This window comes from Anolis carolinensis, chromosome 6 (genome assembly GCF_035594765.1).
Source record: "Anolis carolinensis isolate JA03-04 chromosome 6, rAnoCar3.1.pri, whole genome shotgun sequence".
NCBI classification, from domain to species: Eukaryota; Metazoa; Chordata; class Lepidosauria; order Squamata; family Dactyloidae; genus Anolis; species Anolis carolinensis.
The window spans coordinates 36,221,602-36,247,851 of record NC_085846.1 but is presented as its reverse complement, the minus strand read 5'-3'; the positions used below and the strand labels follow the sequence as shown (position 1 = coordinate 36,247,851).

At 38.9% G+C, this 26,250-nt stretch overlaps 1 protein-coding gene across 3 annotated transcripts in view; it reads left to right on the top strand.

The window, feature by feature from the left end:
• mettl16 (methyltransferase 16, RNA N6-adenosine) overlaps window positions 1-26,250 on the top strand; it is a 54,932-nt gene that overhangs the window by 8,912 nt on the left and 19,770 nt on the right. Inside the window, exons 3-9 of one of the 3 annotated variants that reach the window (XR_010007137.1) lie at window positions 95-235; window positions 2,486-2,601; window positions 5,090-5,232; window positions 8,860-8,929; window positions 11,096-11,185; window positions 12,663-12,878; window positions 15,714-15,852. Coding sequence is in view for 2 of the 3 variants with exons in the window: in XM_003222536.4 (XP_003222584.1) it covers window positions 95-235; window positions 2,486-2,601; window positions 5,090-5,232; window positions 8,860-8,929; window positions 11,096-11,185; window positions 15,714-15,887; window positions 15,977-16,591 (1,349 nt within the window). In the remaining variant the exon portion in view is untranslated. Of the gene's footprint in view, window positions 1-94; window positions 236-2,485; window positions 2,602-5,089; window positions 5,233-8,859; window positions 8,930-11,095; window positions 11,186-12,662; window positions 12,879-15,713; window positions 15,888-15,976; window positions 17,053-26,250 lie in introns of those variants that run through there. The other 2 variants (XM_003222536.4, XM_062983951.1) reach the window with 2 other exon arrangements.

Below are 26,250 nucleotides of genomic sequence, written 5' to 3'. Positions count from 1 at the left end.
AGAGATGGTATATTTGTTATGTATAATCTTTGAAAATATATTGCAAATTAGCATGATTTGACTAGTGAATTTATCCTCCTTTGGTGTGATATAGGTACAGGAGCATCTTGCATTTACCCATTACTTGGCGCAACTTTGAACGGATGGTATTTCATTGCAACAGAAGTGGATGATGTCTGTTTCAGCTATGCCAAGAAAAATGTGGAACAAAATAATTTATCTGATCTTATAAAAGGTATCCTGTTATATCTTCTTGTCTCGTTCCTTTTGCAGCAAAATAGTCTTGTCAGTTGTTTAACAGACAGTCAAGTAAATTGCATGATATAGAAGCTATTTTCTTTGGCAACAGAGCCAGAGTTGTATAAATTTTTTCTTGATCATGTTCAATATTATTTCATTGGTGGATTGATTATCCCACCTTTCTTCTGTGATTATGCGTAGGAAGTCTATTCCTCAAACTTCTACCTGCACTCAAAATTACTCTAGCTCTTACAAAATAAAGGAAAAATGTGGAACAAAATAATTTATCTGATCTTATAAAAGGTATCCTGTTATATCTTCTTGTCTCGTTCCTTTTGCAGCAAAATAGTCTTGTCAGTTGTTTAACAGACAGTCAAGTAAATTGCATGATATAGAAGCTATTTTCTTTGGCAACAGAGCCAGAGTTGTATAAATTTTTTCTTGATCATGTTCAATATTATTTCATTGGTGGATTGATTATCCCACCTTTCTTCTGTGATTATGCGTAGGAAGTCTATTCCTCAAACTTCTACCTGCACTCAAAATTACTCTAGCTCTTACAAAATAAAGGAATAATAGAGGAAAACAAATGGCAGAGTAGGGAGGAGAGACAAGTAACAAGAAGAGAGATGCTCACATAACTGCAAAGTATATGTAGCCATTTTTATACAAATAAAAGTCTTCAGATTACTATTATTGTTTTTTGTTATATGTATTTATACCCCACTTTTTCTCAGCACAGCTACCATTAAACACCATAAAACATATCAATTAAAACTGAATATATATAAATATTAAAATAGAATAAATCTGGAAATATTAAAAATACATAGTTAAACCAATAAAGCCATTAAACACATCTATTAAGTTACATAAAAAACAGCATCTTCAGATTCGTCTTAAAAACATTCATACTTAAAAGCCTGTTGCCAGAAGGACAGCAGTCTCTGACATAAAGGTCAGCCAGGTCAGTTCAGAAGAAATGTGCAACTTCCAATTCTCTAAAACCATTATCTTACATTACTAGAAGCTGAGGCTAGGAGAAAGGACGGCCCAATAAAATTGGAGATTTGTGCAAGTGGCAATTGTACTTGGGCTGATAAAGCAACATGGAGCAGCTGTGTCTGCTCCTGGTTCATGTTAGTTGTAGGTCAAAAATTGAGATACATCACTCCAGCCCAGAAAGCTGGTTTTATGACCTGTATCAGCCCACCCACACAAAACATTTTGAGAATTTCAGCCCAAACTGTTTGAGATACAGTTTCATCACAGTCCCCAAACAGCTGGTCTAGACCTAAGGGATCACTTTTTCAAAACTGGCTTCCAAGTCACTTACTGGTTTGGGGGGGGGGGAAAGATATTTTCTATAATTAAAAGAGCTGTGGAGTAGGGCAAAAGCATAGCAACATTGCCCCGCACCCCCTTCAGAATAGCATTTGTGTTGACTTCTTTAAAGGCATCTGCGATCAGATTTCAACTAGTTACTAGTAATGGATCCGAAATTTGTTTCATTTATTTAATTCGCGTTTTTGTTTCGTGCCGTTCATTCACAATGCACGAAATGGTACACCCCCTTCCGGAATGAAAATATTAGTGAAACAGAAAAAAAGTGGAAACGGTAGCCATTTGGCAAGGCTTACAGCCGGGCACTGAGCACTTGACTCTTATAGACCCGGCTGGCAGGCCCTGGCAAGGCCTGCAGCTGAGCTCTGGGCGCATGGCGTGCTCTGGCTGGCCCTAGCGCTTTGCCGCCAATGGGCCTTGGATAGAAAAGCTAATTTGGATAGGCACCCATTTTCAGAAACGTCAGACGGAAACAGGACCATCCGACTGGGACAAACAGTAACGGATAGCGTTTCCATACAAATGCATGAGACTACTAGTTACCCACTCCTAGATTGTGTTTTCTCAGCTGTTCCTGTGATCATCCATAACACTAATTTACTTTGCTTTCCCATTTTCTTCTGGTCTTTTCTTTGTAGCTTCAGCTATTATAATAAAGTTCCAACTAGGCTTATAATGAAATAAGTCATAAATTGTTTCAAAAGGACTAAATGGTGTGTACTCATTAGTTGTGGTTATGTATTAATGGAACAACATACATAAACATTTTATTTCTCTTTAAAAATAATTTCTGATTGTAATAAGTGAAAAAAACAGTTATGTTTGTCTTCATTTGCAGCGGTGTATGGGTTTCTGTCAGTTTGTATGAAGGAGAATTACCTATCTTTGCTTTTTCTTGCAGTGGTGAAAGTACCGCAGAAGACACTCTTATTGGATGCATTAGAAGAAAAGTCTGAAGTTATCTATGACTTCTGTATGTGCAACCCTCCCTTCTTTGCCAACCAGCTGGAAGCAAAGGTATGTTGATTCTTGATTATTTAACTGCACCTTTTCGGTATGGATTGATGGATGCGTATTGTTGAAAATTTCAATAATGTATTATGTGAAGCTAGATGCATGGTTGCGTCGGCGCATGCTTAGTGAATACTAAAGAACTGAAGCTAAGCATATGCATAGTTTTCATCTCTACAGTTTGCTACGCTACTTCAATATAAACTGCTGCCCTCTACCACTATATTCTGTTAACCAGTTGCTGGTTTGATATCAGAAGGAACTACAATTAATATAGAGCTTTACAGAGTCCCATTAACAAAAAGCTGGTTCCTATCTGTGGGTTCACAACCTCCATCGGCTTCATCCAACACATGTAGAACACAAGGTGAAGAGTGATTTAAATCATAGGATTTAAATAGAATCGCAGAAGGGCCAGGTGGAAGGGAATAGACAGAAGTGAAACCAAGAACTGAGAGGGATAGGTATCGAGTGATGCAGGGAGTGAAGGTGCATGGATGTGAGTAAATAAAGTTATGTGTATTAAGATGTTCACAGAAGACACAGTTCTTTGAGAAAGTATTTGACGGAAGAAAAATAATATTATTGGGGTTCAGTCTATGGCTGAAAGATAGAATTTGTTCAAGCAGTTGATTGGATTAGGCTGGAAGAATAAATAATGTGGGAGGAGATATTGTAGGAAATACAGAAAAAGAGGACGAGGCATGGCTAGAAGAGATTTAAAGGTTAAGATAAGGAATTTGAAATGGGTATAGAATTAATTAGAAGCAGGATGAAAAGATTTGGAAGTATGAGTCAGGAGATTTTAGTGGCAAGATGTGACTAGTTAGAGCAACAGTTTTGAATAGAGGCCTGAACTCTAGATAAAGAAGGAGTGGCTAAAGAGAAAACAGTTGTCCTAGTGAAGTTAGAGATAACCAGAATTTGCACCTGAATTTTCAAACAAGAAAATTCAGTAGAAAGATGTAATTAATAGTAGAAATAGCAATATTTTGCAATTTTGGAGAGAAACATATGACATGATAGTGGCGGGATAAAGATGAGGTGCAGTGAAAAGGGAGGTGAGATGTAGTGGAATAATTACACAAGCCAACAAAATCAAACTTTTTGTAATCATCAGAAATGAGAGTAGCACAGTCTAAATCAATTTTTATGTTCTAGATGCATCATCAGTGGAGTATGATCTCCAGCTGCAGGATGAATTACAACTCCCACCATGGTGGGTCAGTCTTGTCGAATCCCTCCAGTAATTCAGTTGGTCACGGGGGTTCTGTCTGCCAAGACACTTTTATCAGTTCGATGGTTGCCCACTTATGTCCTATATTGGACCTTTTAATGGCTTGTGGATGATTGTTTAACATTTTGTGTTCTTAACTATGTTAATTTTAATTTATGGCTTTGTTTAAAGTGTTTTTAATGTGATGCCTGCTGTTTTAACTGTTGATTTTATGATGTTAATGTGATTTCATTGGGCTTGCCCCCATGTGAACTGCTCCGGGTCTCCATTGGGGAGATGGAGGTGGCATACAAAAATAAAGTTATTATTATTAGGTCCGGGTCCATCATCATTGGGGTTCGGAATGCTCTTTGATTGCAGGTGAACTATAAATCCCAGTACCTACAACTAACAAATGTCAAGACCAATTCTACCCCAATTCCACCAGTATTCAAATGTGGGCATATTGGGTATGTGTGCCAAATTTGGTGCAGTTCCATTGTTGTTTGCATTCACAGTGCTCTCTGGATGTAGGTGAACTATAATTCCTATAAAGCAAATCAATTTTTGTTGCTCATGGGGGTTTTGTGTGCTAATTTAAGTCCAGGGTCATTGTTGGTGGGGTACAGAGTGATATTTGATTGCAGGTGAACTATACATCACAGTATCTACAAAGACTATAAATCAAGGTGAATTCCCCCAGACCTCTTCAGTATTTTTCTTTGGTCACGGGGGTTCTGTGTGCCAAATGTGATTCAGATATATTGTCAGTGGGGGTCATAGTGCTCTGACAACTTCAGTCTTGTGGAGTCAATCCCCCAAACTCCTCCAGTATGTTCAGTGGCTGCTCAGTTCAGCTCTGTTAAGAGTAGGAAAGGGTTAAGGGAGAGGCAGTGGGTGGGATCATGTAAATTCCACACCAATTGAGAGATTAAGAAACACTGAGAGGAAACATGTAAAATCTAGGATGAAATTGTCCCTGAATGAAAGCATTCCTTGGGTGGTGGGCTGTAGTGTTTGGGGAGGACATTGGCAGGGTTTGGGCTACATGTTCATGGTGCTCGCTGTAACCTGAAATGTCATTGAAGAAAGGAGTTCTTTTGGTGGCTCCTCAGCACTGTGGGTTATAGCTGTTTGTGAAAGCGGGAGTCTGTCTGTGGAAGTGGGCACCCCAGCTACATACACACATACATATTTTCACTTTTATTATGTGTACAGACAGATATATAAGTGCTTAAATTCCAGCGTTGTAATGTAAATGTTTTGTTTCTTTCCTAGGGAGTAAATTCTCGAAATCCTAGAAGACCTCCTCCAAGTTCAGTTAACACAGGAGGAATCACCGAGATCATGGCTGAAGGGGGAGAGCTAGAATTTGTTAAGAGGATTATCCATGATAGCCTGCAGCTTAAAAAAAGATTAAGGTAAAAAATTGATAAAAATAAACATAATTGTTTGCAAAGCCTCTTGCAGTGCAACTTTACTTTTTAAAAAATCTAAAATATTAAAATAATAAAATATCTTATTGTGTAATTGCATCTGTATTTCTCTTTCAGCTTAAAACAAATAAACTAATCTTTTCCAGCCTTTAGGCAAAACATTTAAAAATAACACACACACACACACACACACACACAACCCACATCACAATCTTAGATTTCACCCTTAGTAAGAGGATTAAAAGCAGTAGGCAGTCTGTTAGCTCAATAATTTTTTTGCTGACAAAATACATTTGGACACTCTCAATATAATAAATTGGTTTTTGTATTTTAAAAAATATGTAGAGATGTTCTCTTTTTTTAATTACCTTTATAAATGAATGCACAAAGGTTTAACACCTTGTGCATTGTTGTAGTTGCTGTTTCTTTTAAGTTGTTTCCAACCTATAGCTGAGCCTATCACAGGGTTTTCTTGGTATGATTTGTTCGAAAGACATTTGCTATTGCCTTCCTTTGAGGGTGAGAGAGTGTGGCTTGCCCAACGTCACCCAGTGGGTTTCGTGGCCAAATGGGATCAACAAAGACATAGCCCAGTGCTAAAACCATTAAAATGCACTAGCTACATATACACAAAAGTCAACCCAGAATGAACAAAGAATAATATGCAACCTTTCTATATTTGTTTCTTCAAATATCTGGTTTTCTTTTGAATAAGTCAACTGTTGTTATATCCTTTATTTTTTTAAAGTCAGATGAAGTATGGGATAACTTTTCTCAATAATATACAACATAGAGCCAGGAAGTTGCCAATACACTGACAATCCTTGTGCATCAACACTTTGTGCACCATTTTTATTAACATTTTCAGAGATTAGACTTAAAAACAGTTTATTTGCTCAGTCTAAAACTGCTAGTGCCTAAGACATAGTGTTTGGGCATTTAAGATCTAAGTTTATATCTCTGCCCCTAATTGATAAATTCACCAGCATTTATAAACCAAATATTAATTTTATTTTATATTACTTGGCTCTTATACAAGGTTATTACCACTGCAATGACAATTCTAAATAATTTACTATCAACAGATGTTTCTAAATTCTGTGCTCTCTTAAGTCCAATCTAAACATTCACCAAAAAAGGATTAAGATAAATATGCAAGATGATGAGTGTACCAGCCTTACCCTATGTAAAGAAGTGTATGATTTTATTTTGTTTATAGATGACATGTTTATTTGATTTTGCTTAAACAGTCAGGTTTGGTTAATTTAAAATGGTGAGTATTAGAGCTGATAATACCAGGAGGTAACCAGCTCAGCATTAGAAGACAGGTTACCATGCCAACGGGGGCGGAGCCAACCGCCGTTTGGAGAAGAGAAGAGGGAATGTTTGAAAACCCAGCTTAGTCTGTGATTTCCAATCACAGGGAAAGGACTGATTCTCAAGTGGAGGATCAGGGTGGCTCAAATGAGGAAATTTGAGTCAATTCTAAAATAAGGTGACTTATTTTAGGGAGTCTGTGATTTTCAGTCACAGGGAGCAGACTGGTTTCAGGATTGAAGGAAACCAGGGAGGCAGACCTCTATTAGGCCAGACTAAGCAAGTTAGGTGACTTGTTTAGGGTTATTTATAGAGGCTGTGGATTAGGGGAAGTTAATCCCAGTGGATCCAAGAGGATCAGGTTCTAGTTTAGTTTTGGAGAAAGAAGTATTTTGAAAGTTGGAACACCTCACATCTGTTTGTAACCATTAATCTAAGTGCCTTTAAAAAGCTATAGAAACCATTAAGCTCTGTACATGCAATAAACGTGTTTTGATTTTTATTACACCCAATCATATACTAAGTTAAGCAACATCACCATCTGAAGTAAAATAAACAAAGAAAGCATAAAAAGAATAAGTGCCATCTGCCTGACATCTCCTCCATTGGTGGCAGCGAAGAAGATAGTTAAAACATAGAATAATATAGTTAAAATCATCATCAAGACATTTTTATAATTGGTGGTAACTGTGTGTGGTGGGATCAGAAAGGATTCCATTCCTGTCACCTCACACATCTGTACAATCTGTACACCCTACTCCATTCTTTTTGAACACACATAAAATTCAAATCTATCAAGTAAGAAAGCTTTCTTCTTCAGATTATCATTCTGATGAGCGTTGGGAAAGGAGGACAGGGTTGGTTCACAAACTTCCTCATGCCTATATTTTATCCCTTTTGCTTCAATAGGACTATTGTCATTCATAAATCTCTCTATAATGTATGATTGTTTGCATACCCATATTCGGTGCGTTTGTACTTGTAAAATACTTCTTACATCAACCGTTTACAGTCTGTGGTGAAAGTGCTTTTTCACTTTGAGATAATATAGGACCTGGGCCATATTTCTCTGGCAGTGTGTTAACAGCATGTCTGATTTGAAAGAACTTGAGAAGTCCTGGCTTGTAATATCTTAATAGCTAGATTTACAACACAATAAATATGTGATAACGAGAACCCTGGTTTTGGTATAATGAGCAATTTGCTGTTGCAAGCTTCTCAATCTCTTGGATAGAACCTCTTGCAGTGGAAACGGTCTACTTGCAGATAGCATGGTTTTAATAGTGACTGTAATGTTTTAGTGTATTTTAATTTTAATGTTTATTTAATTGTACATTGTTTTTAAGACATTGGATTGTTGCCTGTGTGTAAGCCACCTTGAGTCCCCTTCGGAGTTGAGAAGGGTGGGATATAAATATAGTAAATAGATAAATAAGATAAGATACTCATTTTCAAAGCTTCTGTTCCTAGTTTGTTTCAGCAGACAAGAAAAGGAATCTGTTGTGTTGTCGAAGGCTTTCATGGCCAGAATCATTGGGTTCAAAGGAATCCATTGTTTGTTTTAGGGGTCCTTTTTTGGGTTTAAGTAAAGGTAAAGGTTTCCCCTTGACATTAAGTCTAGTCAAGTCCAACTCTGGGTGGTGGTGCTCATCTCCAGTTCTAAGCTGAAGAGCTGGTATTGTCCATAGACATCTCCTAGGTTATGTTGCTGGCATGAATGCATGGAGCGCCGTTTGTGGGTTTGGTTTCCCTTGAATTCTTGGTCCTTCTGAGTTGTATGATCATGTCTAATTTGTGAATTCTTGAATATAACTATGGTATTTCCTTGATCTTTAAAGTTTTCCCTTCCTTTCCCAAATACAAGTATTGCCCAAAATAAATCTTTTTAATTGGTTGTAAAAGAGGATATTAATGGGGATAAAGTTGATCCTAGTTTGTCCTTATATTTCAGGGGTGAGCAACCTTTGATCTTTGGGCTACATATGCGCTCCCTTGCCTGTTCTTGCAGTCCCTGTTACTAAATTTGCCAAAAAACACTGTCAGGAAACAACTTATTTCTCATTCTACAGAAGCAATAGGAAACTAGAACTAACTTCTTGTTAGTTCCAAAAGTTTTCCAGAGTCATAATAGAAGGTTAACTATTCATACTTTCGTATACAAATAATTTGTTTCTAGGAAGTGTCATTCATCCGTTCCAAAAGGCTCCCAGACAGAAAGGCTTCAACCTCATCTGATTTTTAAGATAGGTCATTTCTTTATTTTCTAAACTGCTTGATTCTTAAATATTATTACAGGTGGTACAGTTGTATGCTAGGAAAGAAGTGCAGTTTGGCCCCATTGAAAAAGGAACTTCGAATCCATGGAGTAAGTATTTCTCCAAGTGTATGTGTTGCATCTATGTTTCCCTTATGATTTGAACTCAAATAATTTATGTAAAGCACACTTCCATGGAACAGTTTCCACTGGAAGCCTGGAAAATTTGACAGAGATTAGAATACTAGATTATTCAGGAAGACTAGAAAGACTTTACCATTGACTTCACTATCTCTTATTTTCTGAGAAACAAACTACAATTGGCCCTCAACATTCACAGGGGTTGGAAGCCCAAGATCCCTACAAGAGTTGAAAAGTAAAGAATATAAATTAAAATCTGTTATTATTTTAACCTGAGACAATTCTCTGGGTATTCCAGTGCAATTCTGTGGTCATACTGTGGAACTTAGAGTCATGCTGAAGAACCTAAAAACACTTAGATGTAATTTTTTTTCAGTCACATATGTGGCAGCAGTAGAACAATGGTAAATACAGTAATCTGCAAATAATCAAATTTGAAAGTGCTTAACCCGCAAATGTGGAGAGATGACAGTAAACCATTTTTTTTCCTGTATGCATTCTTATTAGTAACCAGTGTGAATTTCACTGCAAAGGTTTTTCCCTCATTTGGATGCATTTAACATGAGTCTTGGAGTAAATAGGTTTTACTCCCCTGCTGGTCTTGGCAATATATATCCCAAGCAGAGAGGGGAACCAATTATGCAGTTTTATGACAAAGAGATGCTGAGTAAGAAGTGGAGAAAGTAAATTTCCAGTTTCCAGATTTTTTTTTCATTTGTATAATGACAGATTCTGCAGTCCTCTTTCAAGAGGTTTAAAGTCTGGTCTTTATATACACCAAAAAACACAAAAGAAGATAGTATCAATTTTAATGCTTCCTAATTTATAAACAGACCCACAAGATGCAACTATGGCCCCAGCTGAACAAAATCCCACATCTGTTCTACACTGGAATATATGGCAGTGTGGACTCAGATAACCCAGTTCAAAGCAGATACTGTGAGATTTTCTGCCTTGATATTCTATGATATAGGACTATTTGGAAAGGCCCTCTGTGGGAATCAGTTATGCCAGACCTCACCAATCTTCTTTTGCTACCTTTCTGAACTGCTAGTAGGGTTTTTTTTTCTGTAGAAGAGCTATGAAAAACTTATGTACCTGTCATCCATTCCCTGACTAGTGAAACGAGTTGACACGGACTAGATTATACTTATGAACATCCAAACAGAGACAAATAACTATATAACCCAAAGCTGTGCAGACAAAACTACCTTCTCTGGCCCGTCATTTGCTTTTCCTATCACTTTCTGTTTCTCACAAAACCGAGCTATCTTCAATAGCTGTCTTATTCTGTCTCCATTTAAGATTCTTACTTTGTCTAGTTTTTACTTGTCTTTCTTATAGCCTGTCACCTCCTTCTCCCTGACTTTGCCTTCAGGCTATACTATGTCCTCCAGGCCATTTTTCCATCTTACTTCTGCCTAGTTCTACTCTAAGCATACGCCTGGCCTCATTATGTTCATTGTGAATGGTGGGTAGAGAAAGGGGAAAGAACTTGGAGGAAACATTTTTATTATGGGCGGGTAGCCTTCTCACCTCTTAGAGCTGTACATACAAGAGGATTGAGGACAAATTCTAATTTCCACTTGGTGAGTGTGACGGGAACCTGTAAGGACAGCTGTACTTTAGATCCTTTAATCCTAATACAAAGCCTCCTCATTCTCTGTCACATCTGTGTGGACACACACATACTCTTTAGAGGGGGGGAAAGTAACAGGAACGATCTTCCCTGTGTGGCATTTGATTCATAGCACTTGAACTTGACACAGCCTACTTAAATAACTGTGCATTGGGCTGTGAAACACAACTTACTTTAGGAGACCACATCTAAAAAGGTTAATTCCTTGTTTCATTCCTTACTATAAGCATCATGCATCTTACAGCCCAACAGAACAGCTGAACTGTTGTCAATGTGGGTGTATCTAGCAGCTTCCACGAGTCATGCATGGGCTGCACATCCCCACAGAGGATGTTCCAAGTGGTTTGATGAAATGCTTTCATGTGAAAGACGAAACACAGTGTCACTATGGGAGATCTGGGGTCTCATTTCAAATGCTTACAAGACAGTGGTGAAATTGTGGAGGGAAAGTAATTTTTGGAATAAAAATAAAATGTTTTTGCTGTTTCCATGTGCAGGTTCCTAAAGTCACACACACTGAATTCTGTCAGGGTCGCACTATGAGGTGGGCACTGGCATGGAGTTTTTATGAAAATGTCAAAGTCCTGGTAAGTGCCTATGTATCTTTTCTCCCTACCCCTTTATGAACTTGTTTTAGCCTACATTGCATGTTACATCAAATGTGGGACATCAGTTGTACAAATGCGAGTCAGGGTGAAGGAGACTTCTTGTCTGAGAAAAATGTTTGGTTTGAAGGAATCATCATGTCTCAGCAGTGGACGTATCTTTGCACAAGTGATCATCTCTTAGAATAATGTGTGATGTAAATTTTAGAATATTTAAAAATGCATTTAGGTAATGTCACAGAGGTAGAGGGAATGCTTCCTATCCCTGACTGCTCCTTTTGCCTTCTCCCCAGAAAAGTGGAGAATATCTGCTGTGCAGAACTGCAAATGTTTTGCTCACCTACTTAGGCACAGGCAGGTACTGAATGCTTCAATAGCAAATGTATCCTAATTCCTTTGCTAATTGGTACATTCTGCCTGGCTAGTTTCTGCCAGTCAAGAAGATTTCTCTGGCAACCAGAGCCTTAGGTGGCAGTTCTTCATAACTTCGGCATATGTGAGCCTTGGAGTGTGCATTTCCTGAAGTGGTATACTTTCTGCTGAGAGGAAAATAATACCAAGAGGTTCATTAGCATAGTATTTATACAGAGAGAGAGATCCTGTCCTTGTCACAATCCAGACATGCAAAAAGTAAAAAAAAACCATAACTTTAAGTATTCATACAAAAATGAAAAAAAGTAATTAAACCAACAATGGAATTAGAAGCAGTTAAAAACAAGGACAGTAAAAGGAAAAGATCAAATAAACTGTAGAGAACATGCTTAAAGGTACTTTCTCCCCATAGCCATCAGCCAAAACAGATGTGCTGAATCAAAAATGTCTTCACCTGCATATGAATGGATAGCGTAATCTCTGCATATGAATGGATAGTGTAATCTCTCTTGACAGAGCAATCAGAGCTTGAAAGCAGTCACCAAGAAGGCTCTCTCCTTTGTTGCTACTAAATATACTTGCGAAATGGTGGGACAGAGAAAAGGGCCTTCCCGGAAAATTTCAAAATGCAGGAAGTGCCATTTGATAGAAGTCCTGTAGTTGACCTGACTATATAAGAATTTAGAGGTCATAATCTGTCCTTTGAATTGTGCCCAGAAGCAGACTGGGAGCCTATGAAGCTTTTACAACAAAGAAGTTATGTGTTCCGTGTAGCAGTGTTCATAAATTTTTAGGTGTGTTCTGTGGAAAATAAAGGTGAGGAAGGAGAAAGGAGTCTGAGGTCGCTTACATTTCATAGCACCATGGGATGCTTTCTGCTTTGACAAAGCTGTGCTGGATTTCTTTCTACTGTTTAGAAAGCAGAGCTGTCTACCTGAAGGAGATGTGTTTCTAGAGGGTGGATCCCCATTATAAAGTGAAGGGGGGAAAACCTTTTCATTTTCACACTATAGAGAGGCTATGATGAAAAGATAAAGAGCATCTGCAATTGCAGTGTTGGATAAAGCTGCACTCTTTGTACTCTTAGGTTCAGTTCTACTCAATTACATTTGAAGATGTATCCATGGTAGACTGCTTCAGTATGAAAAGGATCCCTGTAGTATCTTTGAAACTAACTGAGAAGAAGAAAACTTAAAGGGTTGGAATGCCATGTTGATTCCTCACATGTACTGCACATTCATTCATTTAGCAGCCATGGCTAAAAATAATTGATCATAATTTGTCATACCGTTTTTCACTGAAAGTGAGTATAGTAGTTCGTAATACACATAACCTATGCATTCTCTTTAAGAAATACTGTTACTGAACAGCTCTCAATCTCTGTTTGCCATTACAAGGCATAATAATGTAAATGGGATTAAAATTCTCTGTGCACAGTTTTGTAAATCTCACCTGTGCTGCTCAGTAGTCATAATTTTTTTGTTCAAGTGTCAAAACTTAAAATAGTTTATTTGTTAGATTACAACTTTCAGAATCCCACACAGAAGATTCAGAAGAGAGAAAAATCTGAAAAAGTCTAAAAAGGAACTTTTCAATAATAATAATAATAATAATAATAATAATAATAATAATAATAATATGCTTTATTTACATTCTGCTCTATCTCCCCGAGGGGCCTCAGAGCAGATTACAGGGTACATATATGGCAAACATTCAGTGCCGTTATAGAATTGATAACAAAGACAGACAGTACATAAACAGAGGTAAGGCTTTCCTCTTTTTTCATCCCCGGCATCTGGAGGCTTTCCTCAACTCGGCCATAGGGAGGTGCTGTTGTTTCATTTTTCTACATCGAGGAGCCTGTTGTCCATGGATGCCTTCGTGATCAAATTGCCAGCATCCATTGTTTTCAGGGGCGCCTTTTACCTCCCTTCCAAAGTGGTACCTATTTATCTACTCACATGGCTGTTTTCGAACTGCTAGGTAAGCAGAAGCTAGGGCTGACAGCAGGAGCTCACCCCAACCCGTAGCTTGAACTGCCAACTTTCCATTCGGCAAGATCTTCTGTAGCTGGCAGTTTAACCTGCTGTGCTAGCCATGGCCCCAATGCTTTAGCCCAACATTCAAAATGCTGAATGTTATGGGAGAGTCCTCTAAACTCTATTATTTCAGTTGCTTTCTTTTATGCTTTTTCATCTCCAAGAACTTGAGTTCAGGCTATTACAACCATAACCAAAATTATAAATGTTGCTATATCATATCACAATAGCAAAAATGTGGACTCCAGCACCCTCTAATATTTTTAGGTGGTAGTAATCATGTTCTTGGCTCCCTTAGGGTTTTGTTAGACCCATAAAAGATGATACACATGACAGAAATGCATCCACCCTGGTCCAGTGTGCTAGGGGATTTGGAGGATGTTATTAATGAAAATTACTTTGTTGGATTGCTCAGTACTAGCTGGCGGATTGTGGGAGTTGTAATCAAAAACTAACTTTTCAAAACTCTTTCGTACTGGGGATGATATTTTCTGACATTGTGAATTTACATGTTTTGCGTTGCTGTGCATCCTTTTGTTAGTTCAAAAATCAATCACTTTTTGGTTATCAATTTTTCCATTCAGTCAGATTCAAGCTTGTGAGGCTTTTTAAAACTCATATGTGCAGTTTCTTGACTCCATGCCTCAGCTTTTACAGTGAATGTGCAGACTACTACTTGTCAGCATCACAAAAAGGATGCTGAGCTTTAATTCCTGTGGAAAAATTCTGTGATAGTAGATAAAAGAATCTATCCGCTCTTACCCGACTCTCTCCAGGGGTCTGCAGCAGACAGAATTTTATCAAGTAGCCTGAGTGTTTTCTGCTTTCCACAGCATATCTTTGCAATATTCTGTATTCTTGGGTAAATCAAAGAAAAAAATCAAAGCTGATGGCATATACATAATTTCTTCTTGTTCTTATAACTAAAACACACCAAATATAATTATCCACAAGCAATAATACTTTTATTGGGGCACTCCAAAGCATAGAATATTTTATACAAGTGTTCAAAGCTTCACAGTCTTCTTCATCAGATGAAGATATTAAAAATCATATTATTGAACCTTCAATTTTTTCCCTCTCATTTGGATCTTTTGCCTTCAGTATGAACATTAACTTTCTTACTATTTGGAGAGTGACTTATTCTCCCAATTCTAATTGTGGAATTGCTTTCTAATGCTTAGTATAAATTATTCTAAGGGCTGCTTCTTTTATGACAGTGGTTCCCAAGCTTTTTTTGATCAGGGACCGCTCTCCAACATTAGTACCAAAAGGGTTACATTCAGTTTTTGGTCAACTTTACATTCGGTTTGCTTATTTGGGGTTCTGATTCAGAAAATTGCATTGGTTAGACCACATCAGCTCTAGTTTCTGATACAGAACATATGCCATCCAGTAATCGCCATCTGCTCATCCACAGAAAACAATATTTAATAATCTAGAACTGATGTGGTCTATCCAATGCAGTTTTCTGAATCAGCACCCCAAATAACCGCAGGAACAGGCCTAAAAACAAAGACACCCAGAAAATATATTTTTTTTTATTGTGCTGTGTTATTATCCGTAGTAGTAACGGTGAGGCTGTGGACCATATTTTAGTTTTTACAGAACAATGGTGGTCCACAGACCACAGGCTGGGAACCACTGCTCTATAATATACAATGTAATGTATGGCTCCAAAAGAGCTTCATAGGATGAAAGTTTCCAAACACTGCCTCTCTGTATGTATACTCCTGAGTAGTATGGGCTGGAGCAACATGGACTACAGCGGATGGAGATGAATTTCCTCAAGCTAATTCGTTATTGCTTCCATGACTGAATTGATATTAATTCCTCGCTCTCAACATCAGCTCCACCATTTTGTTTGTGTGTGATGTTTTAATCCCTTCCTCAGAAGATGCTTTACATTTGTACAAGTGGCTAAAGGGAGATGAGAGGAAAGGATTCCATCATTCTCTGAACTTCCTTAAATCAAGTTAGGGTTAAGTTGATCCAAATTATCTGTTTGCTTTCTGAATGCTGACTGTACGGCTTCTAATCTATTGGATTCTAATTATTCTGCTCAGTTTAAAGTGCCTGTCTGTGTTTTCTGCCTCCAGTCACCCCCTTCTAAGAAAAGGAAACTTGAGAAACCCAGGAAACCGTTTACATTCCTTGTCTTGGCTTCTATAGCCAAAGAGTTAGCTGTGAAAGCTCCTTCTGTTGGAATAGATGCTGTGGAAGAAGTGGCAGTCGTCGGTGCATGGATTAGAAAACTTCTTACTGACCTGAAGGTACAGTGGCTATAACTTTATCTCTCTAAATGTGATTCTTTAGGAAGAAAAAAATCACACTAAAGTTCTCTGCATGTTTCTTTCACTAGGTTCATCATAAAAATCTCCCCTCTGAAAAAGATAAAGTCAGCTTGTTTCTAACAGCTCACGAAAACTCATGGATCCATTTAAGAAGGAAAAAGAGGGATAGAGTCAGGCAACTGCGTGAACTTCCTCGGGCATCTGAGGATTTCCTGCAAGCCACTGAAGAAAAATCCCAGGAAAATACCATTAATGCCACAGAGTGTAAAGAAAACAAGGCTGAAACCACAGAAGAAACTTCTGCAGCTCTGGATTGTAATCTGGAGTCACCAGAAGGTGACAAACTAAATAGTGCACAAGACACTAAAGAGGAAGAAATCTCTAAACACCTTGAAGAAAACAATAAAGTAGAAGAACCAACCCAGCTTTTAGAAGGCCTAGGAGAGTCCAGTGATGCAAAAGAGGATTCAAGGATCTTGGGACCTGCTTACCTAACGCTTGAAATAGGAGAGACTGACAGCAGCTCCAGTGAATGGTTTCTTTTCAAGTGTGTTTTAAATGTGAAAAAGGAAGGCTCAGACATCTTAGTAGAAATGCACTGGATTGAAGGACAGAACAGAGACTTGATGAACCAATTGTGTACTTACCTAAAGAACCAAATGTTTCGGTTGGTCACAATTTAAATACATACGAAAGACATTAATCTTATTTTTGTAATCTTACAAATTGTTTAATGTTCTTCACTATGTGGTGAAAGGTAACTGTTTTTAGAAGCCCTTCTGTATTGTCACGTTCTGGGATATACATGATGTTAAAAAAACATCTTAGGCTGGAATCAAACTAAGCTAGTTGTACTTAGTTTTCTTTAGACTCAATAAGATTGACATTGTGTCTAAATTTTCACATTGATTTCAGTGGAACCCAAGTGCAACTAATTTAAACCGAACACTGCTGCTTTTGTGTATCTGAATGTGAGTATTCTAGCTCTTGAATACACACTAAAATACAGCACTCTATCTACCTTAGGCAATGGCATTGTGCATTCTTTGTCAATTTTTCTCCCTGCTCATTATTTCGTCCCAGTGGTTTTATATCTGCGTCTTACCTACCTTGACAGTTTCCTAATAAATACTGCTGAATCTCAGTTTGATGTTGGAAGAGATATTTTCTACATACTGCAGCTCTGGTTTTGAAAGGACAGGTTCTGGACAACAGTATTGCTGATGTGTTTGTTTTTACAACTGCATTGTGAAAATCTTTTGTGGTTAATTGATGAAAGCTATGGTTCTATATAAATTAAAAGATAAAATGCCAGGTGAGCAAAATTATGCTTTCAGTGCCTATCATCACCACAACTGAATTGCATTGTCCAAATGACAAGCTAAATTTGGAAGTCAGGCTTGTTAATCTTTTTGGCTGTGTACATATGATCATATCTTATTTTATTCAGCCAGAATATGAGCGAGGCTTTGTAGACTCTAGTGGGAAAGCAGAGAGGATAGGAGATCTGTTTCTTTGGCACCAGGAAACAGCTTCAGAAAAAATCAGGATTTCGAAGGATGGCTTGAAGTTGTTTTGGTATCTTGAATTATTCTGGCACTTTGTTAACCATTGTTTTCAAGGTCAGGTGAAAAGAAAAACTATAGTGACTGGGAGAGTTCCTGGTTTGTTTTTCAACTCATGCATATCCAAAAGACTTCTTATCTCATTTTAAGGTGACATATACACAAAACTCATCCAGGAGACTTACCGTAGTTCTGTATGCACGTGTTTAGGACCAGGCTATAAATGCTTTTTTCATGCAAGCGCCCTTTAAATTCTGTCATTCAAAAATTTTATCACATAGAATCATAAAGATGTTGTTTATAGGCTTCAATGGCTATTTGGTGAATAAATACCTTGGGATTTCACAGATCCAGCTGATAGCAATTATAATCTCTTGATTGTTAAGAATCAGCAAGATATGAAAAGACGTTGTTTATAGGCTTCAGTGACTCGCAGCAGTTAAATTTAAGAAAAAGCCTTGTATTATTTTTCTCAGCCTGGCATTGCTCTTCAGGCATTAATGACTTTGCCCCAAATTATAAGGGAATTAAAGTCACTCATAAAGTTATCTTGAAGGAGAAAGTAAAACAGCAATATGATCACCAGATTATCAAGTGGTATTAAAAGCCACTAGGCATTGAATGCATTTGCTCAGAACATGAAGTCAGGAAATTCCTGCCTTATCACAAGCAATGTGTTAGTACATGACACACAGTCATTCCTGCTTGGCTTCTTGGTTGCAACTAAAGCTCCTAGCAAGGAAAAGAGAAGTCATTCAATTGCAGCCATTTCTATTATCATCACTACTTGGTAGATAAGTGACGTACAATTCTCACAGCCCCTTGAGACTCAGTTGGCATTTGATTTATGGGTCAGGGCCTGTAGAGCCTGCTCCACAAGAAAACATTTGGGTGGCTAAATTTCAGAAAGATGTTTGAAAAAGTTTAAAGGTGCTGATGTGATGAGTTCTTTTATTAGGTTGTGAGTTTTCCAGGCTGTATGGCCATGTTCCAGAAGCATTCTCTCCTGACATTTCACCCACATCTATGGCAGGCATCCTCAGAGGTTGAGGGGGGGCCCTCAACCTCTGGGGATGCTTGCTATAGATGTGGGAGAAACATCAGGAGAGTATTCTTCTGGAACATGGCCATATCCCAAAAAACTCACAGCAACCCAGTGATTCCAGCCATGAAAGCCTTGGACAACACAGTTCTTTTATTTATTTGGAAATCAAGTCAAGTCTCATCCACCCAAAATCAGAACTTTACCTGGTTCAACGTCATGCATAAGAAGTGGCTTTGCAATAAACACTATGCCAGATAGAACTTTGATGCTATTTCTTAATGTGCTAGGAAGTCTATTTTGTAAATGTCCTCAGTTAGAACCAGTTATTTGTAATTTCACATATATGCCAATAGTATTTCAAGTATTGATGGAACATGTACATGAAATACTTTTAAAGAATAGGACTTGACATGAGTCCATTAGATGAATTCTGGATATGTAAAGGTGTTATATTTTTTAATAATGTCTTCAAATTGGCATTGACTAGGATGATACAACATATCATTTGCCTGATTAGTAACAGAGTGGCATTAGGTGTCTTTGAACTTTTTCTTCCTATAGTTTCTTTTCCAATGCTGCACCATTTTCTACAAACAGATCAACTTGTTCCGAAATTCCTTCACTGCCTTGGAAACATGTTTATGCATGGGCTGTCCTGTCCTTATTATTCCCCATAGGCAGGCTAATGAAGCATTATTCTTTGTTGTTTAACCTACAAGAGGACAAGGTAAGAGCATGAGCGCTGATTCCTCCAGACTCTTCATGCCTAGCATCTTTTTCCTTTGCAAAATTCTAACTATTACAACTTAGCCATTAAAGAGAAATTCAGAAAGAGACATTCTGGGTAAAAAAAATTAGAATTTCGCAGTGGGGAAAAATACTAGACAAAGAAAACAGATACTTAGAAAAAAATATTGGCAATTTAAGAATATTAATATCTTCTTTGGAGGGCAAGTGTCTTGTAAAGCTAGTTCAAAGGTAGAACAAGGGAAAGGAGACACCAGCAGAAGTTGAATTTATTAGCAAACTGGTCAGAAAGGATGGATCCCTGTCCAACATCCCACCTGGGGACATACCTGGTGACATTGGGGCCAGAAATTGCAAGACTACCAGGGGGACACAAGGGACAATATAGCAGCTTCAAGAGTCATCCTGATGCCAGGAAAATGTAGAGATAGTCAGCCTCCACTCAATAGTCCTTACAGGATATAGCCAAGGACACCCCACCCCAGCTTGTTTGTATAGGAATTTCCCCACTTCTACAAGGACAGAGCAACAAACCGAGGTGAAGGTTTATACAAGTACTAAGGGATAGTAGGAGCCCAGGGAGAAGGCTACAGAGTGGTTCTTTGCCATGAAGTGGTGAAGGACAAAGACTATGTTAGTGTGCCCCTTCCGGTGGAGGACAACGCAACATACTACAAAAGCTCTGTTTCTGCTACTTGATGAGAAACCCTGAAACATTGTGTAATTCTTTATTTAAAGTTGTTTATCTCCACCTTTCACAGGGAAGGCTTTTAGAGTGGCTGATATATCAGGTTTTTAAGGTCCCTACCCAAAGACTTGCTATCTCAAAAGCCCAAAAGGGAAAATGAATGAGATGGGAAAAGGAAAGGTGTCTTGCTTTATTTTGGAACTGAAATGGAATACGCAAAAAGCCATCAGCTAGCAGATACCGTGTTTCCCCGAAAATAATACAGTGTCTTACATTAATTTTTGCTCCCAAAGATGCGCTAGGTCTTATTTTCAGGGGATGTCTGATTTTTCCATGAAGAAGAATTCACATTTATTGTTGAACCAAAAAAAAATAAAATTTATTATATACTGTTCAGTCATCACAAACCAGCATGACCATTCAAACTGTGAATCCTATCAGGAATTTCTTGGTACTACTACTATTTCTATGAACAACAATCTATGGTACATACATTTATTGATCCTGCATGCTCTGGGGTTCTGTTCGGCGGGCATGCTTCCAAACAAATACTTTGCTACGTCTTACTTTTGGGGGAGGCCTTATATTTAGCAATTCAGCAAAAAGTCTACTAGGTCTTATTTTCAGGGGATGTCTTATTTTCGGGGAAACGGTACCTTTACAGTGTCTGAATATCACCTTTTCTGAGTCTTGCCTTTGACACTGGTTCCATCCATGACCTTTGGAGGCCTTCTATGAGCTTCTCCTTCTATGGTGATCAAAGAAGAGATACTGGACAGATTGTTGTTCTCGGTGGCTCCTTGCCCTCTTTGCAGCATTCTCCTGCATTGTATTTATTCGCTTGCATTTCTGATCCCAGAGCATAGTCTTGGCTGGTCCTTTCTCCCATTGTCTCTCTGTGATCAGAGAAGTGAATTATTAATGGTGCGTTAAATGGAAGCTGGCTGGGAGCCAGGGGATGGTGCTAATCAGGAGCTAATTGAGGGAGAAATGAGATCATGTTCCCAGCCAGCTGAGCAATGGGGTCCATAGTTGCCCTGTTACCAAAGGTGACCCTACTGGAATGTCTTAAGCCCAGAGGATGGCATGAAACAAACCACGGGGAAATTCTGGGCACATCTGTGTGGAGCATGGGTTGTACACCCACACACTTTCCGTGACTCATTCCCTCCCTCCTTTCCGATCCCCATTCCCCCAGTGCTCACCTTCACGTTTTATTTCAGCCAGTGCTCACTGAAGCTTCCCCTCTGGAACCTCTGTCCCACTGATCACACAGCATAAGAAGCAATCACAGTGCTTCTGAGCAAGGACAAAGTGCCTTTCCTTCCCTCCTAATTAACAAGAGTCTGCCATCATCATGTATCTGATATTTCTGCAGTAGAAGAAGAGAGGTTAGCTTTCTTTGAGGATTGATCCCTACTGTCTTTCTCAATAATAACTTGTATAATTGGAAGATTTGACTGATTTCGGTTTTGGATAAAGTTCAGTTTACAATACATTTTTAAAACCATCAAATGCAAACAAAAACTGGTCACGGCACATTCTGAAGCAAAGAATAAAAACTCAAAGCAAAGAAAAAATACAGCAGTTAAAACCAAAGTAAAAGCAGTTGCAGAATAGAAGTGTGTATATGCCTTCAAGTCAACAATCCACTTTCAGCAGTGGTTCCCGACCTGTGGTCCATGGACCACCAGTGGTCCCCAAGAACTTAAAATATGGTTCGCGGCCCCACTGTTATACACTGTTGCAACGATTGTGACTGGTCTCATGAAACCCTCTTATAGTGTCAAGGCAACGGGGATGTCGGAAGGGGAGAGGTTGACTACCCACAAAAGGCCGACAACAAGCTTCCTGACTGCTGCTTCTCTTCCCCCTCCCTCTGAATGGAGCCGTTCTGTGTGGCGCCTAGAAGCGAGGGAGCCTTGGTGTCTCCATTTTTAGGTCTGTTCCTTGGTTTATTTGGGGTTCTGATTCAGAAAATTGCATTGGATAGACCACATCAGCTCTAGATTATTAAATATGATTTTCTGTGGGCGAGCAGATGGCGACTACTGGATCGATCAGCACCCCAAATAACCAAACCGAATCTAAAGTTGACCAAAACCTGATTTGCAACCCTTTTGGTACTAATGTTGGAGAGTGGTCCCTGGACAAAGTGGTCCCTAGTCAAGTGGTGGTCAAAAAAAAAAATGTTGGGAACCACTGACTTACAGCAACCCCATTATTTTTCTATGGTTTTCACAGGCTAGGAATATTTAGAGGTGGTTTTGCCAGTCCTTCCTCTGATATGTAGCCTGAAACACCTAGTATTCATTGTCAGGGTCCCATCCACGTGCTTACCAGGGCTGATTGTCCTAAATTTCCAAGATCTGGCAAGATCTGGTGCCTTTGGGGTATTTAGCCTTTTACAAAAGAACATCCGGGACTATGAAGTATATCGGTATATAAAATAGGTATTAAACATTAATGATAAATCAGCATTTTCAATGCTTGTTAAACAAGCTGATTTTCCTGTTTATGAAACATCTTCTGCAGATTCCCCATTACAGTAGTTTCATCTATAAGAGGTCAGAAAGGTTTTACTGTTGCCAAATTTTTCAAGACACTAACATTGAGCGAATGGGACTCCATTTGGGATTGGGTTCCACAGTTTAAGCAGCTGTGCTACACCGTCTCTCAATTTCTCTCACCTCCTCCCATTCCCCCCTTTATCCACGGCTTCCCCCAATTGCTGCAAACTGAGTCCAGAGTGCAAAAATTGCTTACACAAGCTAACTCAGCTTGAAAGGGAGCGGGTGTGAAACCTCCCTTTCTCAGTCAGTTCAAGCAAAAATAAACTGCTGTAGCGTTTCCTATCTTGTGTGTCCTTTCTTAGAAATAGGATCATTCTCTGATATCACTTGGTAACATTTTTAACACTTTATTTATATTCCGCTTAATTTCTCTAGAGAGACTCGGGGCGGATTACAGTACATATATAAGGCAAACATTCAGTGCCTTTTTTATACAGTGAACAACAACATACAATACACATACAAAGGTAAAGGCTTCCCCCTTTTCATCTGAAGGCGATTCTCAACTCAGACCATGGGGTGGTGCTCTTGTTCCGTTTTTCCATGCTGAGGATCCTGTTGTCCATAGACTTTCTTGAGTTGTGTTGCCTGCATATCTGCATGGGGCACCTTTTAACCTTCCCGCCAAGGCAGTATCTATTGATCTACTTGCATTACACACTTTCAAACAGCTATGTTGGCACAAGGTCTCCTGCAGTTAGCGGTTTAACCCACTTCGCTACCTTATGTCCTGGTTTTCATTGTGTCGAAACATGTCCTGGTTTCCATTGTGTAATGTTGCAGGGTCCCGCTTTGCTTATCCAAAGGGATATAAAATCTATTAGATGCAGTCTCGAGATTTATATGCAGGAGACAGGATATTAAGCTGTGGAGTAGGAATTGTAGCTCTCCAGATATGGATGGTCTTGGCCAGGGGTTAAGAATGGCAAGAACTGGGGATCAACAACGTGGATTATGGATTCCTCATCACTGTTTTGGGTGTTATCAAAGCAGAACCTTCCTTTCGGGCTGTGCACACTTTCATCCTACATAACGCACCAAGCTTTTGATTTTAGCATCGCAAGAAGAGTAAGAGGCGGGGCATCTGTGCACAGCAGAGGTTTTTTAAAGAATAATGATATGAAATAATTAGGTTTATTCTGCAGGGAAACAGTTATTTCTGGAATCGGACTGCGTGACATTTTCTTAGCCCCAGAGGCAGAGGTAACCTTCAGGAAATCGAGAGCGCATTGCTTTCAGCAGCAGCAAACCTGAAAAGGACGCAAGGGGGAAGTGGAAGTGTGGAAAGGAAAGCGAGGACTTTGGAGGGAGCTGGCACAAGCGATATTGTTACCTGGGGTTATAATGTTTGCAATTTCCCCATTTGTGCTTTTTTTGTATTCAGAGATTTATTTATTTATTTGTGGCATTTTCCGATTTGCAGATGCTATTCCTTGTGCGGCATGAGACCGTTTACTCTGTCCTCATTTGGAACAAGGGAAAACACACATGCAATTGCGGAAACCAGATTGACGGAGAGAGGAAATTAGTGACCTCCCTCTGCACTATTTCCCTAAAAGCCGACAACCGAGAGAAATTGAAGTGAAATTGTGTTTCACTCAGGAGGCCCAGGGCAGAGTTTAGGAAAGTTACTTTTCGGAGTGCCAAAATAGGTTTGTAGTCTCACAGTCAGCACGCACAATGAATTGGGAAGGGTAGGAATGGAGGTCAGCGGTAATGAAGTCTTCTGGCATTATTGATTATCATCAGAGAGAGAGGCTAAGCTTGCCTCTTTGCTGCACAATTCTGATAACAGCTTTGCTGAGAAGAAAGTAAAAGGTGCCAGAGAGGTTTTGAGCAGGAAGGGAAAGATGCCAGGAATTTCTGAGAGAGCTCCCAGGAGACAACTGCTTTTGGTTGCCTAGCTTAGAAGTAACTCGTTGCAAATAAGATGTAATTTATCAGTTTGTCCTATATCAGGTGGGTTACATTACTTTGAACCTTTGAAGTGCCTCGTTTTTCTCCTGTAGTGGTGGAACTATTCCTTTGAGTCACTTTTATAATCATATTCTTTGTAATAATCTACAGTTTTGCAAATTGCCAGTATGCAGTACAAAGCAAACCTAGACGGGGAGGCTGTGACCCCATAACTTTAACACTAACTAAAATGCATTTACACCACACAAGGGAATCCACAAAAAAGGTAGATAGTATTTTTATCAGGACCATCTTAAATTCCAGAAGTAAATGCAAGTTTTCAAATTCTCTAGAACACTTTCTGCAATGTGTTGAGATACAGAAATAGGGGAAGGGTGATGTGTGAAAAGGTGCTGTGTGCCCCTTGTGAGGTTAGAACTGTAATGTAGCATTAAGTCAGTTATTGAGAGATCTGCATGAATTACTGCAATTGCAAGTAATGTGTGGCCATAATAATAATAATAATAATAATAATAATAATAATAATAATAATAATAATAATAATAATAATAAATCCAGCATATCTATCTTGTTTGCTGTGTCATACAATAAAATAATAATAATAAGCCGCTGTCAGGACCTCAAGATTGAACTTCTAAGACTCTGGCAGAAACCAATGCAGGTGGTCCCAGTGGTGATCGGCACATTGGGTGCCGTGCCAAAAGATCTCGCCAGCATTTGGAAACAATAGACATTGACAAAATTACGATCTGCCAACTGCAAAAGGCCACCCTACTGGGTTCTGCACGCGTCATCTGAAAATACATCACACAGTCCTAAACACTTGGGAAGTGTGATTTTGTGAAACAAAATCCAGCATATCTATCTTGTTTGCTGTGTCAAATAATAATAATAATAATAATAATAATAATAATAATAATAATAATAATAAGCACTTTATTTATATTCCGCTCTATTCCCCCCGTGGGGACTCAGACCAGATTACAACATACACAGATAGGCAAACATTTAATGCCTTTAATACAGTGGATATGACAGTGACATACAAATACACATAACAATGGTAAAGGCTTTCCTTTTCATCTGCAACTTTCTGGAGGCAGTGCTCAGCTCTGACCAAGGGGAGGTGCTCTTGTTTCATTTCTAAGCCAAGGAGCCTGTTGTCCATAGACACCTCCTGGTTGTGTTGCCGGCATGGCTGCATGGGCACCTTTATTACTTTCCCGCCGAAGCGGTACCTATTGATCTACTCATATTTGCATGTTTTCGAACTGCTAGGTTGGCAGGAGCTAGGGCTAACAGCGGGAGCTCATCTGACCTGTGGCTTCGAAATGCCAACCTTTAAGACAGCAGATTAAACAGTTCAACCGTTTAACCCGTTGCACCATCACGGCCCCAATTATTTCCATAGTTGCAGCTGGGCATCCACTGTGACTGACAGTAGGACAACCTTTTGTTATTGAGAAAACAGACCCCCTAAATAACGAACTCTGAATAATTATGAATAGATTTATATTAATTATCTTGTCCAGACAATCTTGCATTGCGAGTAGATTGTCTCCTTGTGCTTCACCATTTCGATAAAGTCAAGCAGGCTGTGTGTCTTTCTTCCCCCTGGCTGTGTCAATCAAACCACCTGTGGAAAACTACCTAGCCCTTGAACATGTGTGCTCAATCTAACTAATCATCTCACAATGGGTTGGGGATCGGAAAAGCCACTTAATGTATGCATACATTCCAAGCGCACCCTGGTCCTATTGATACATAACAACAACAACAACAACAACAACAACAACAACAACACTTT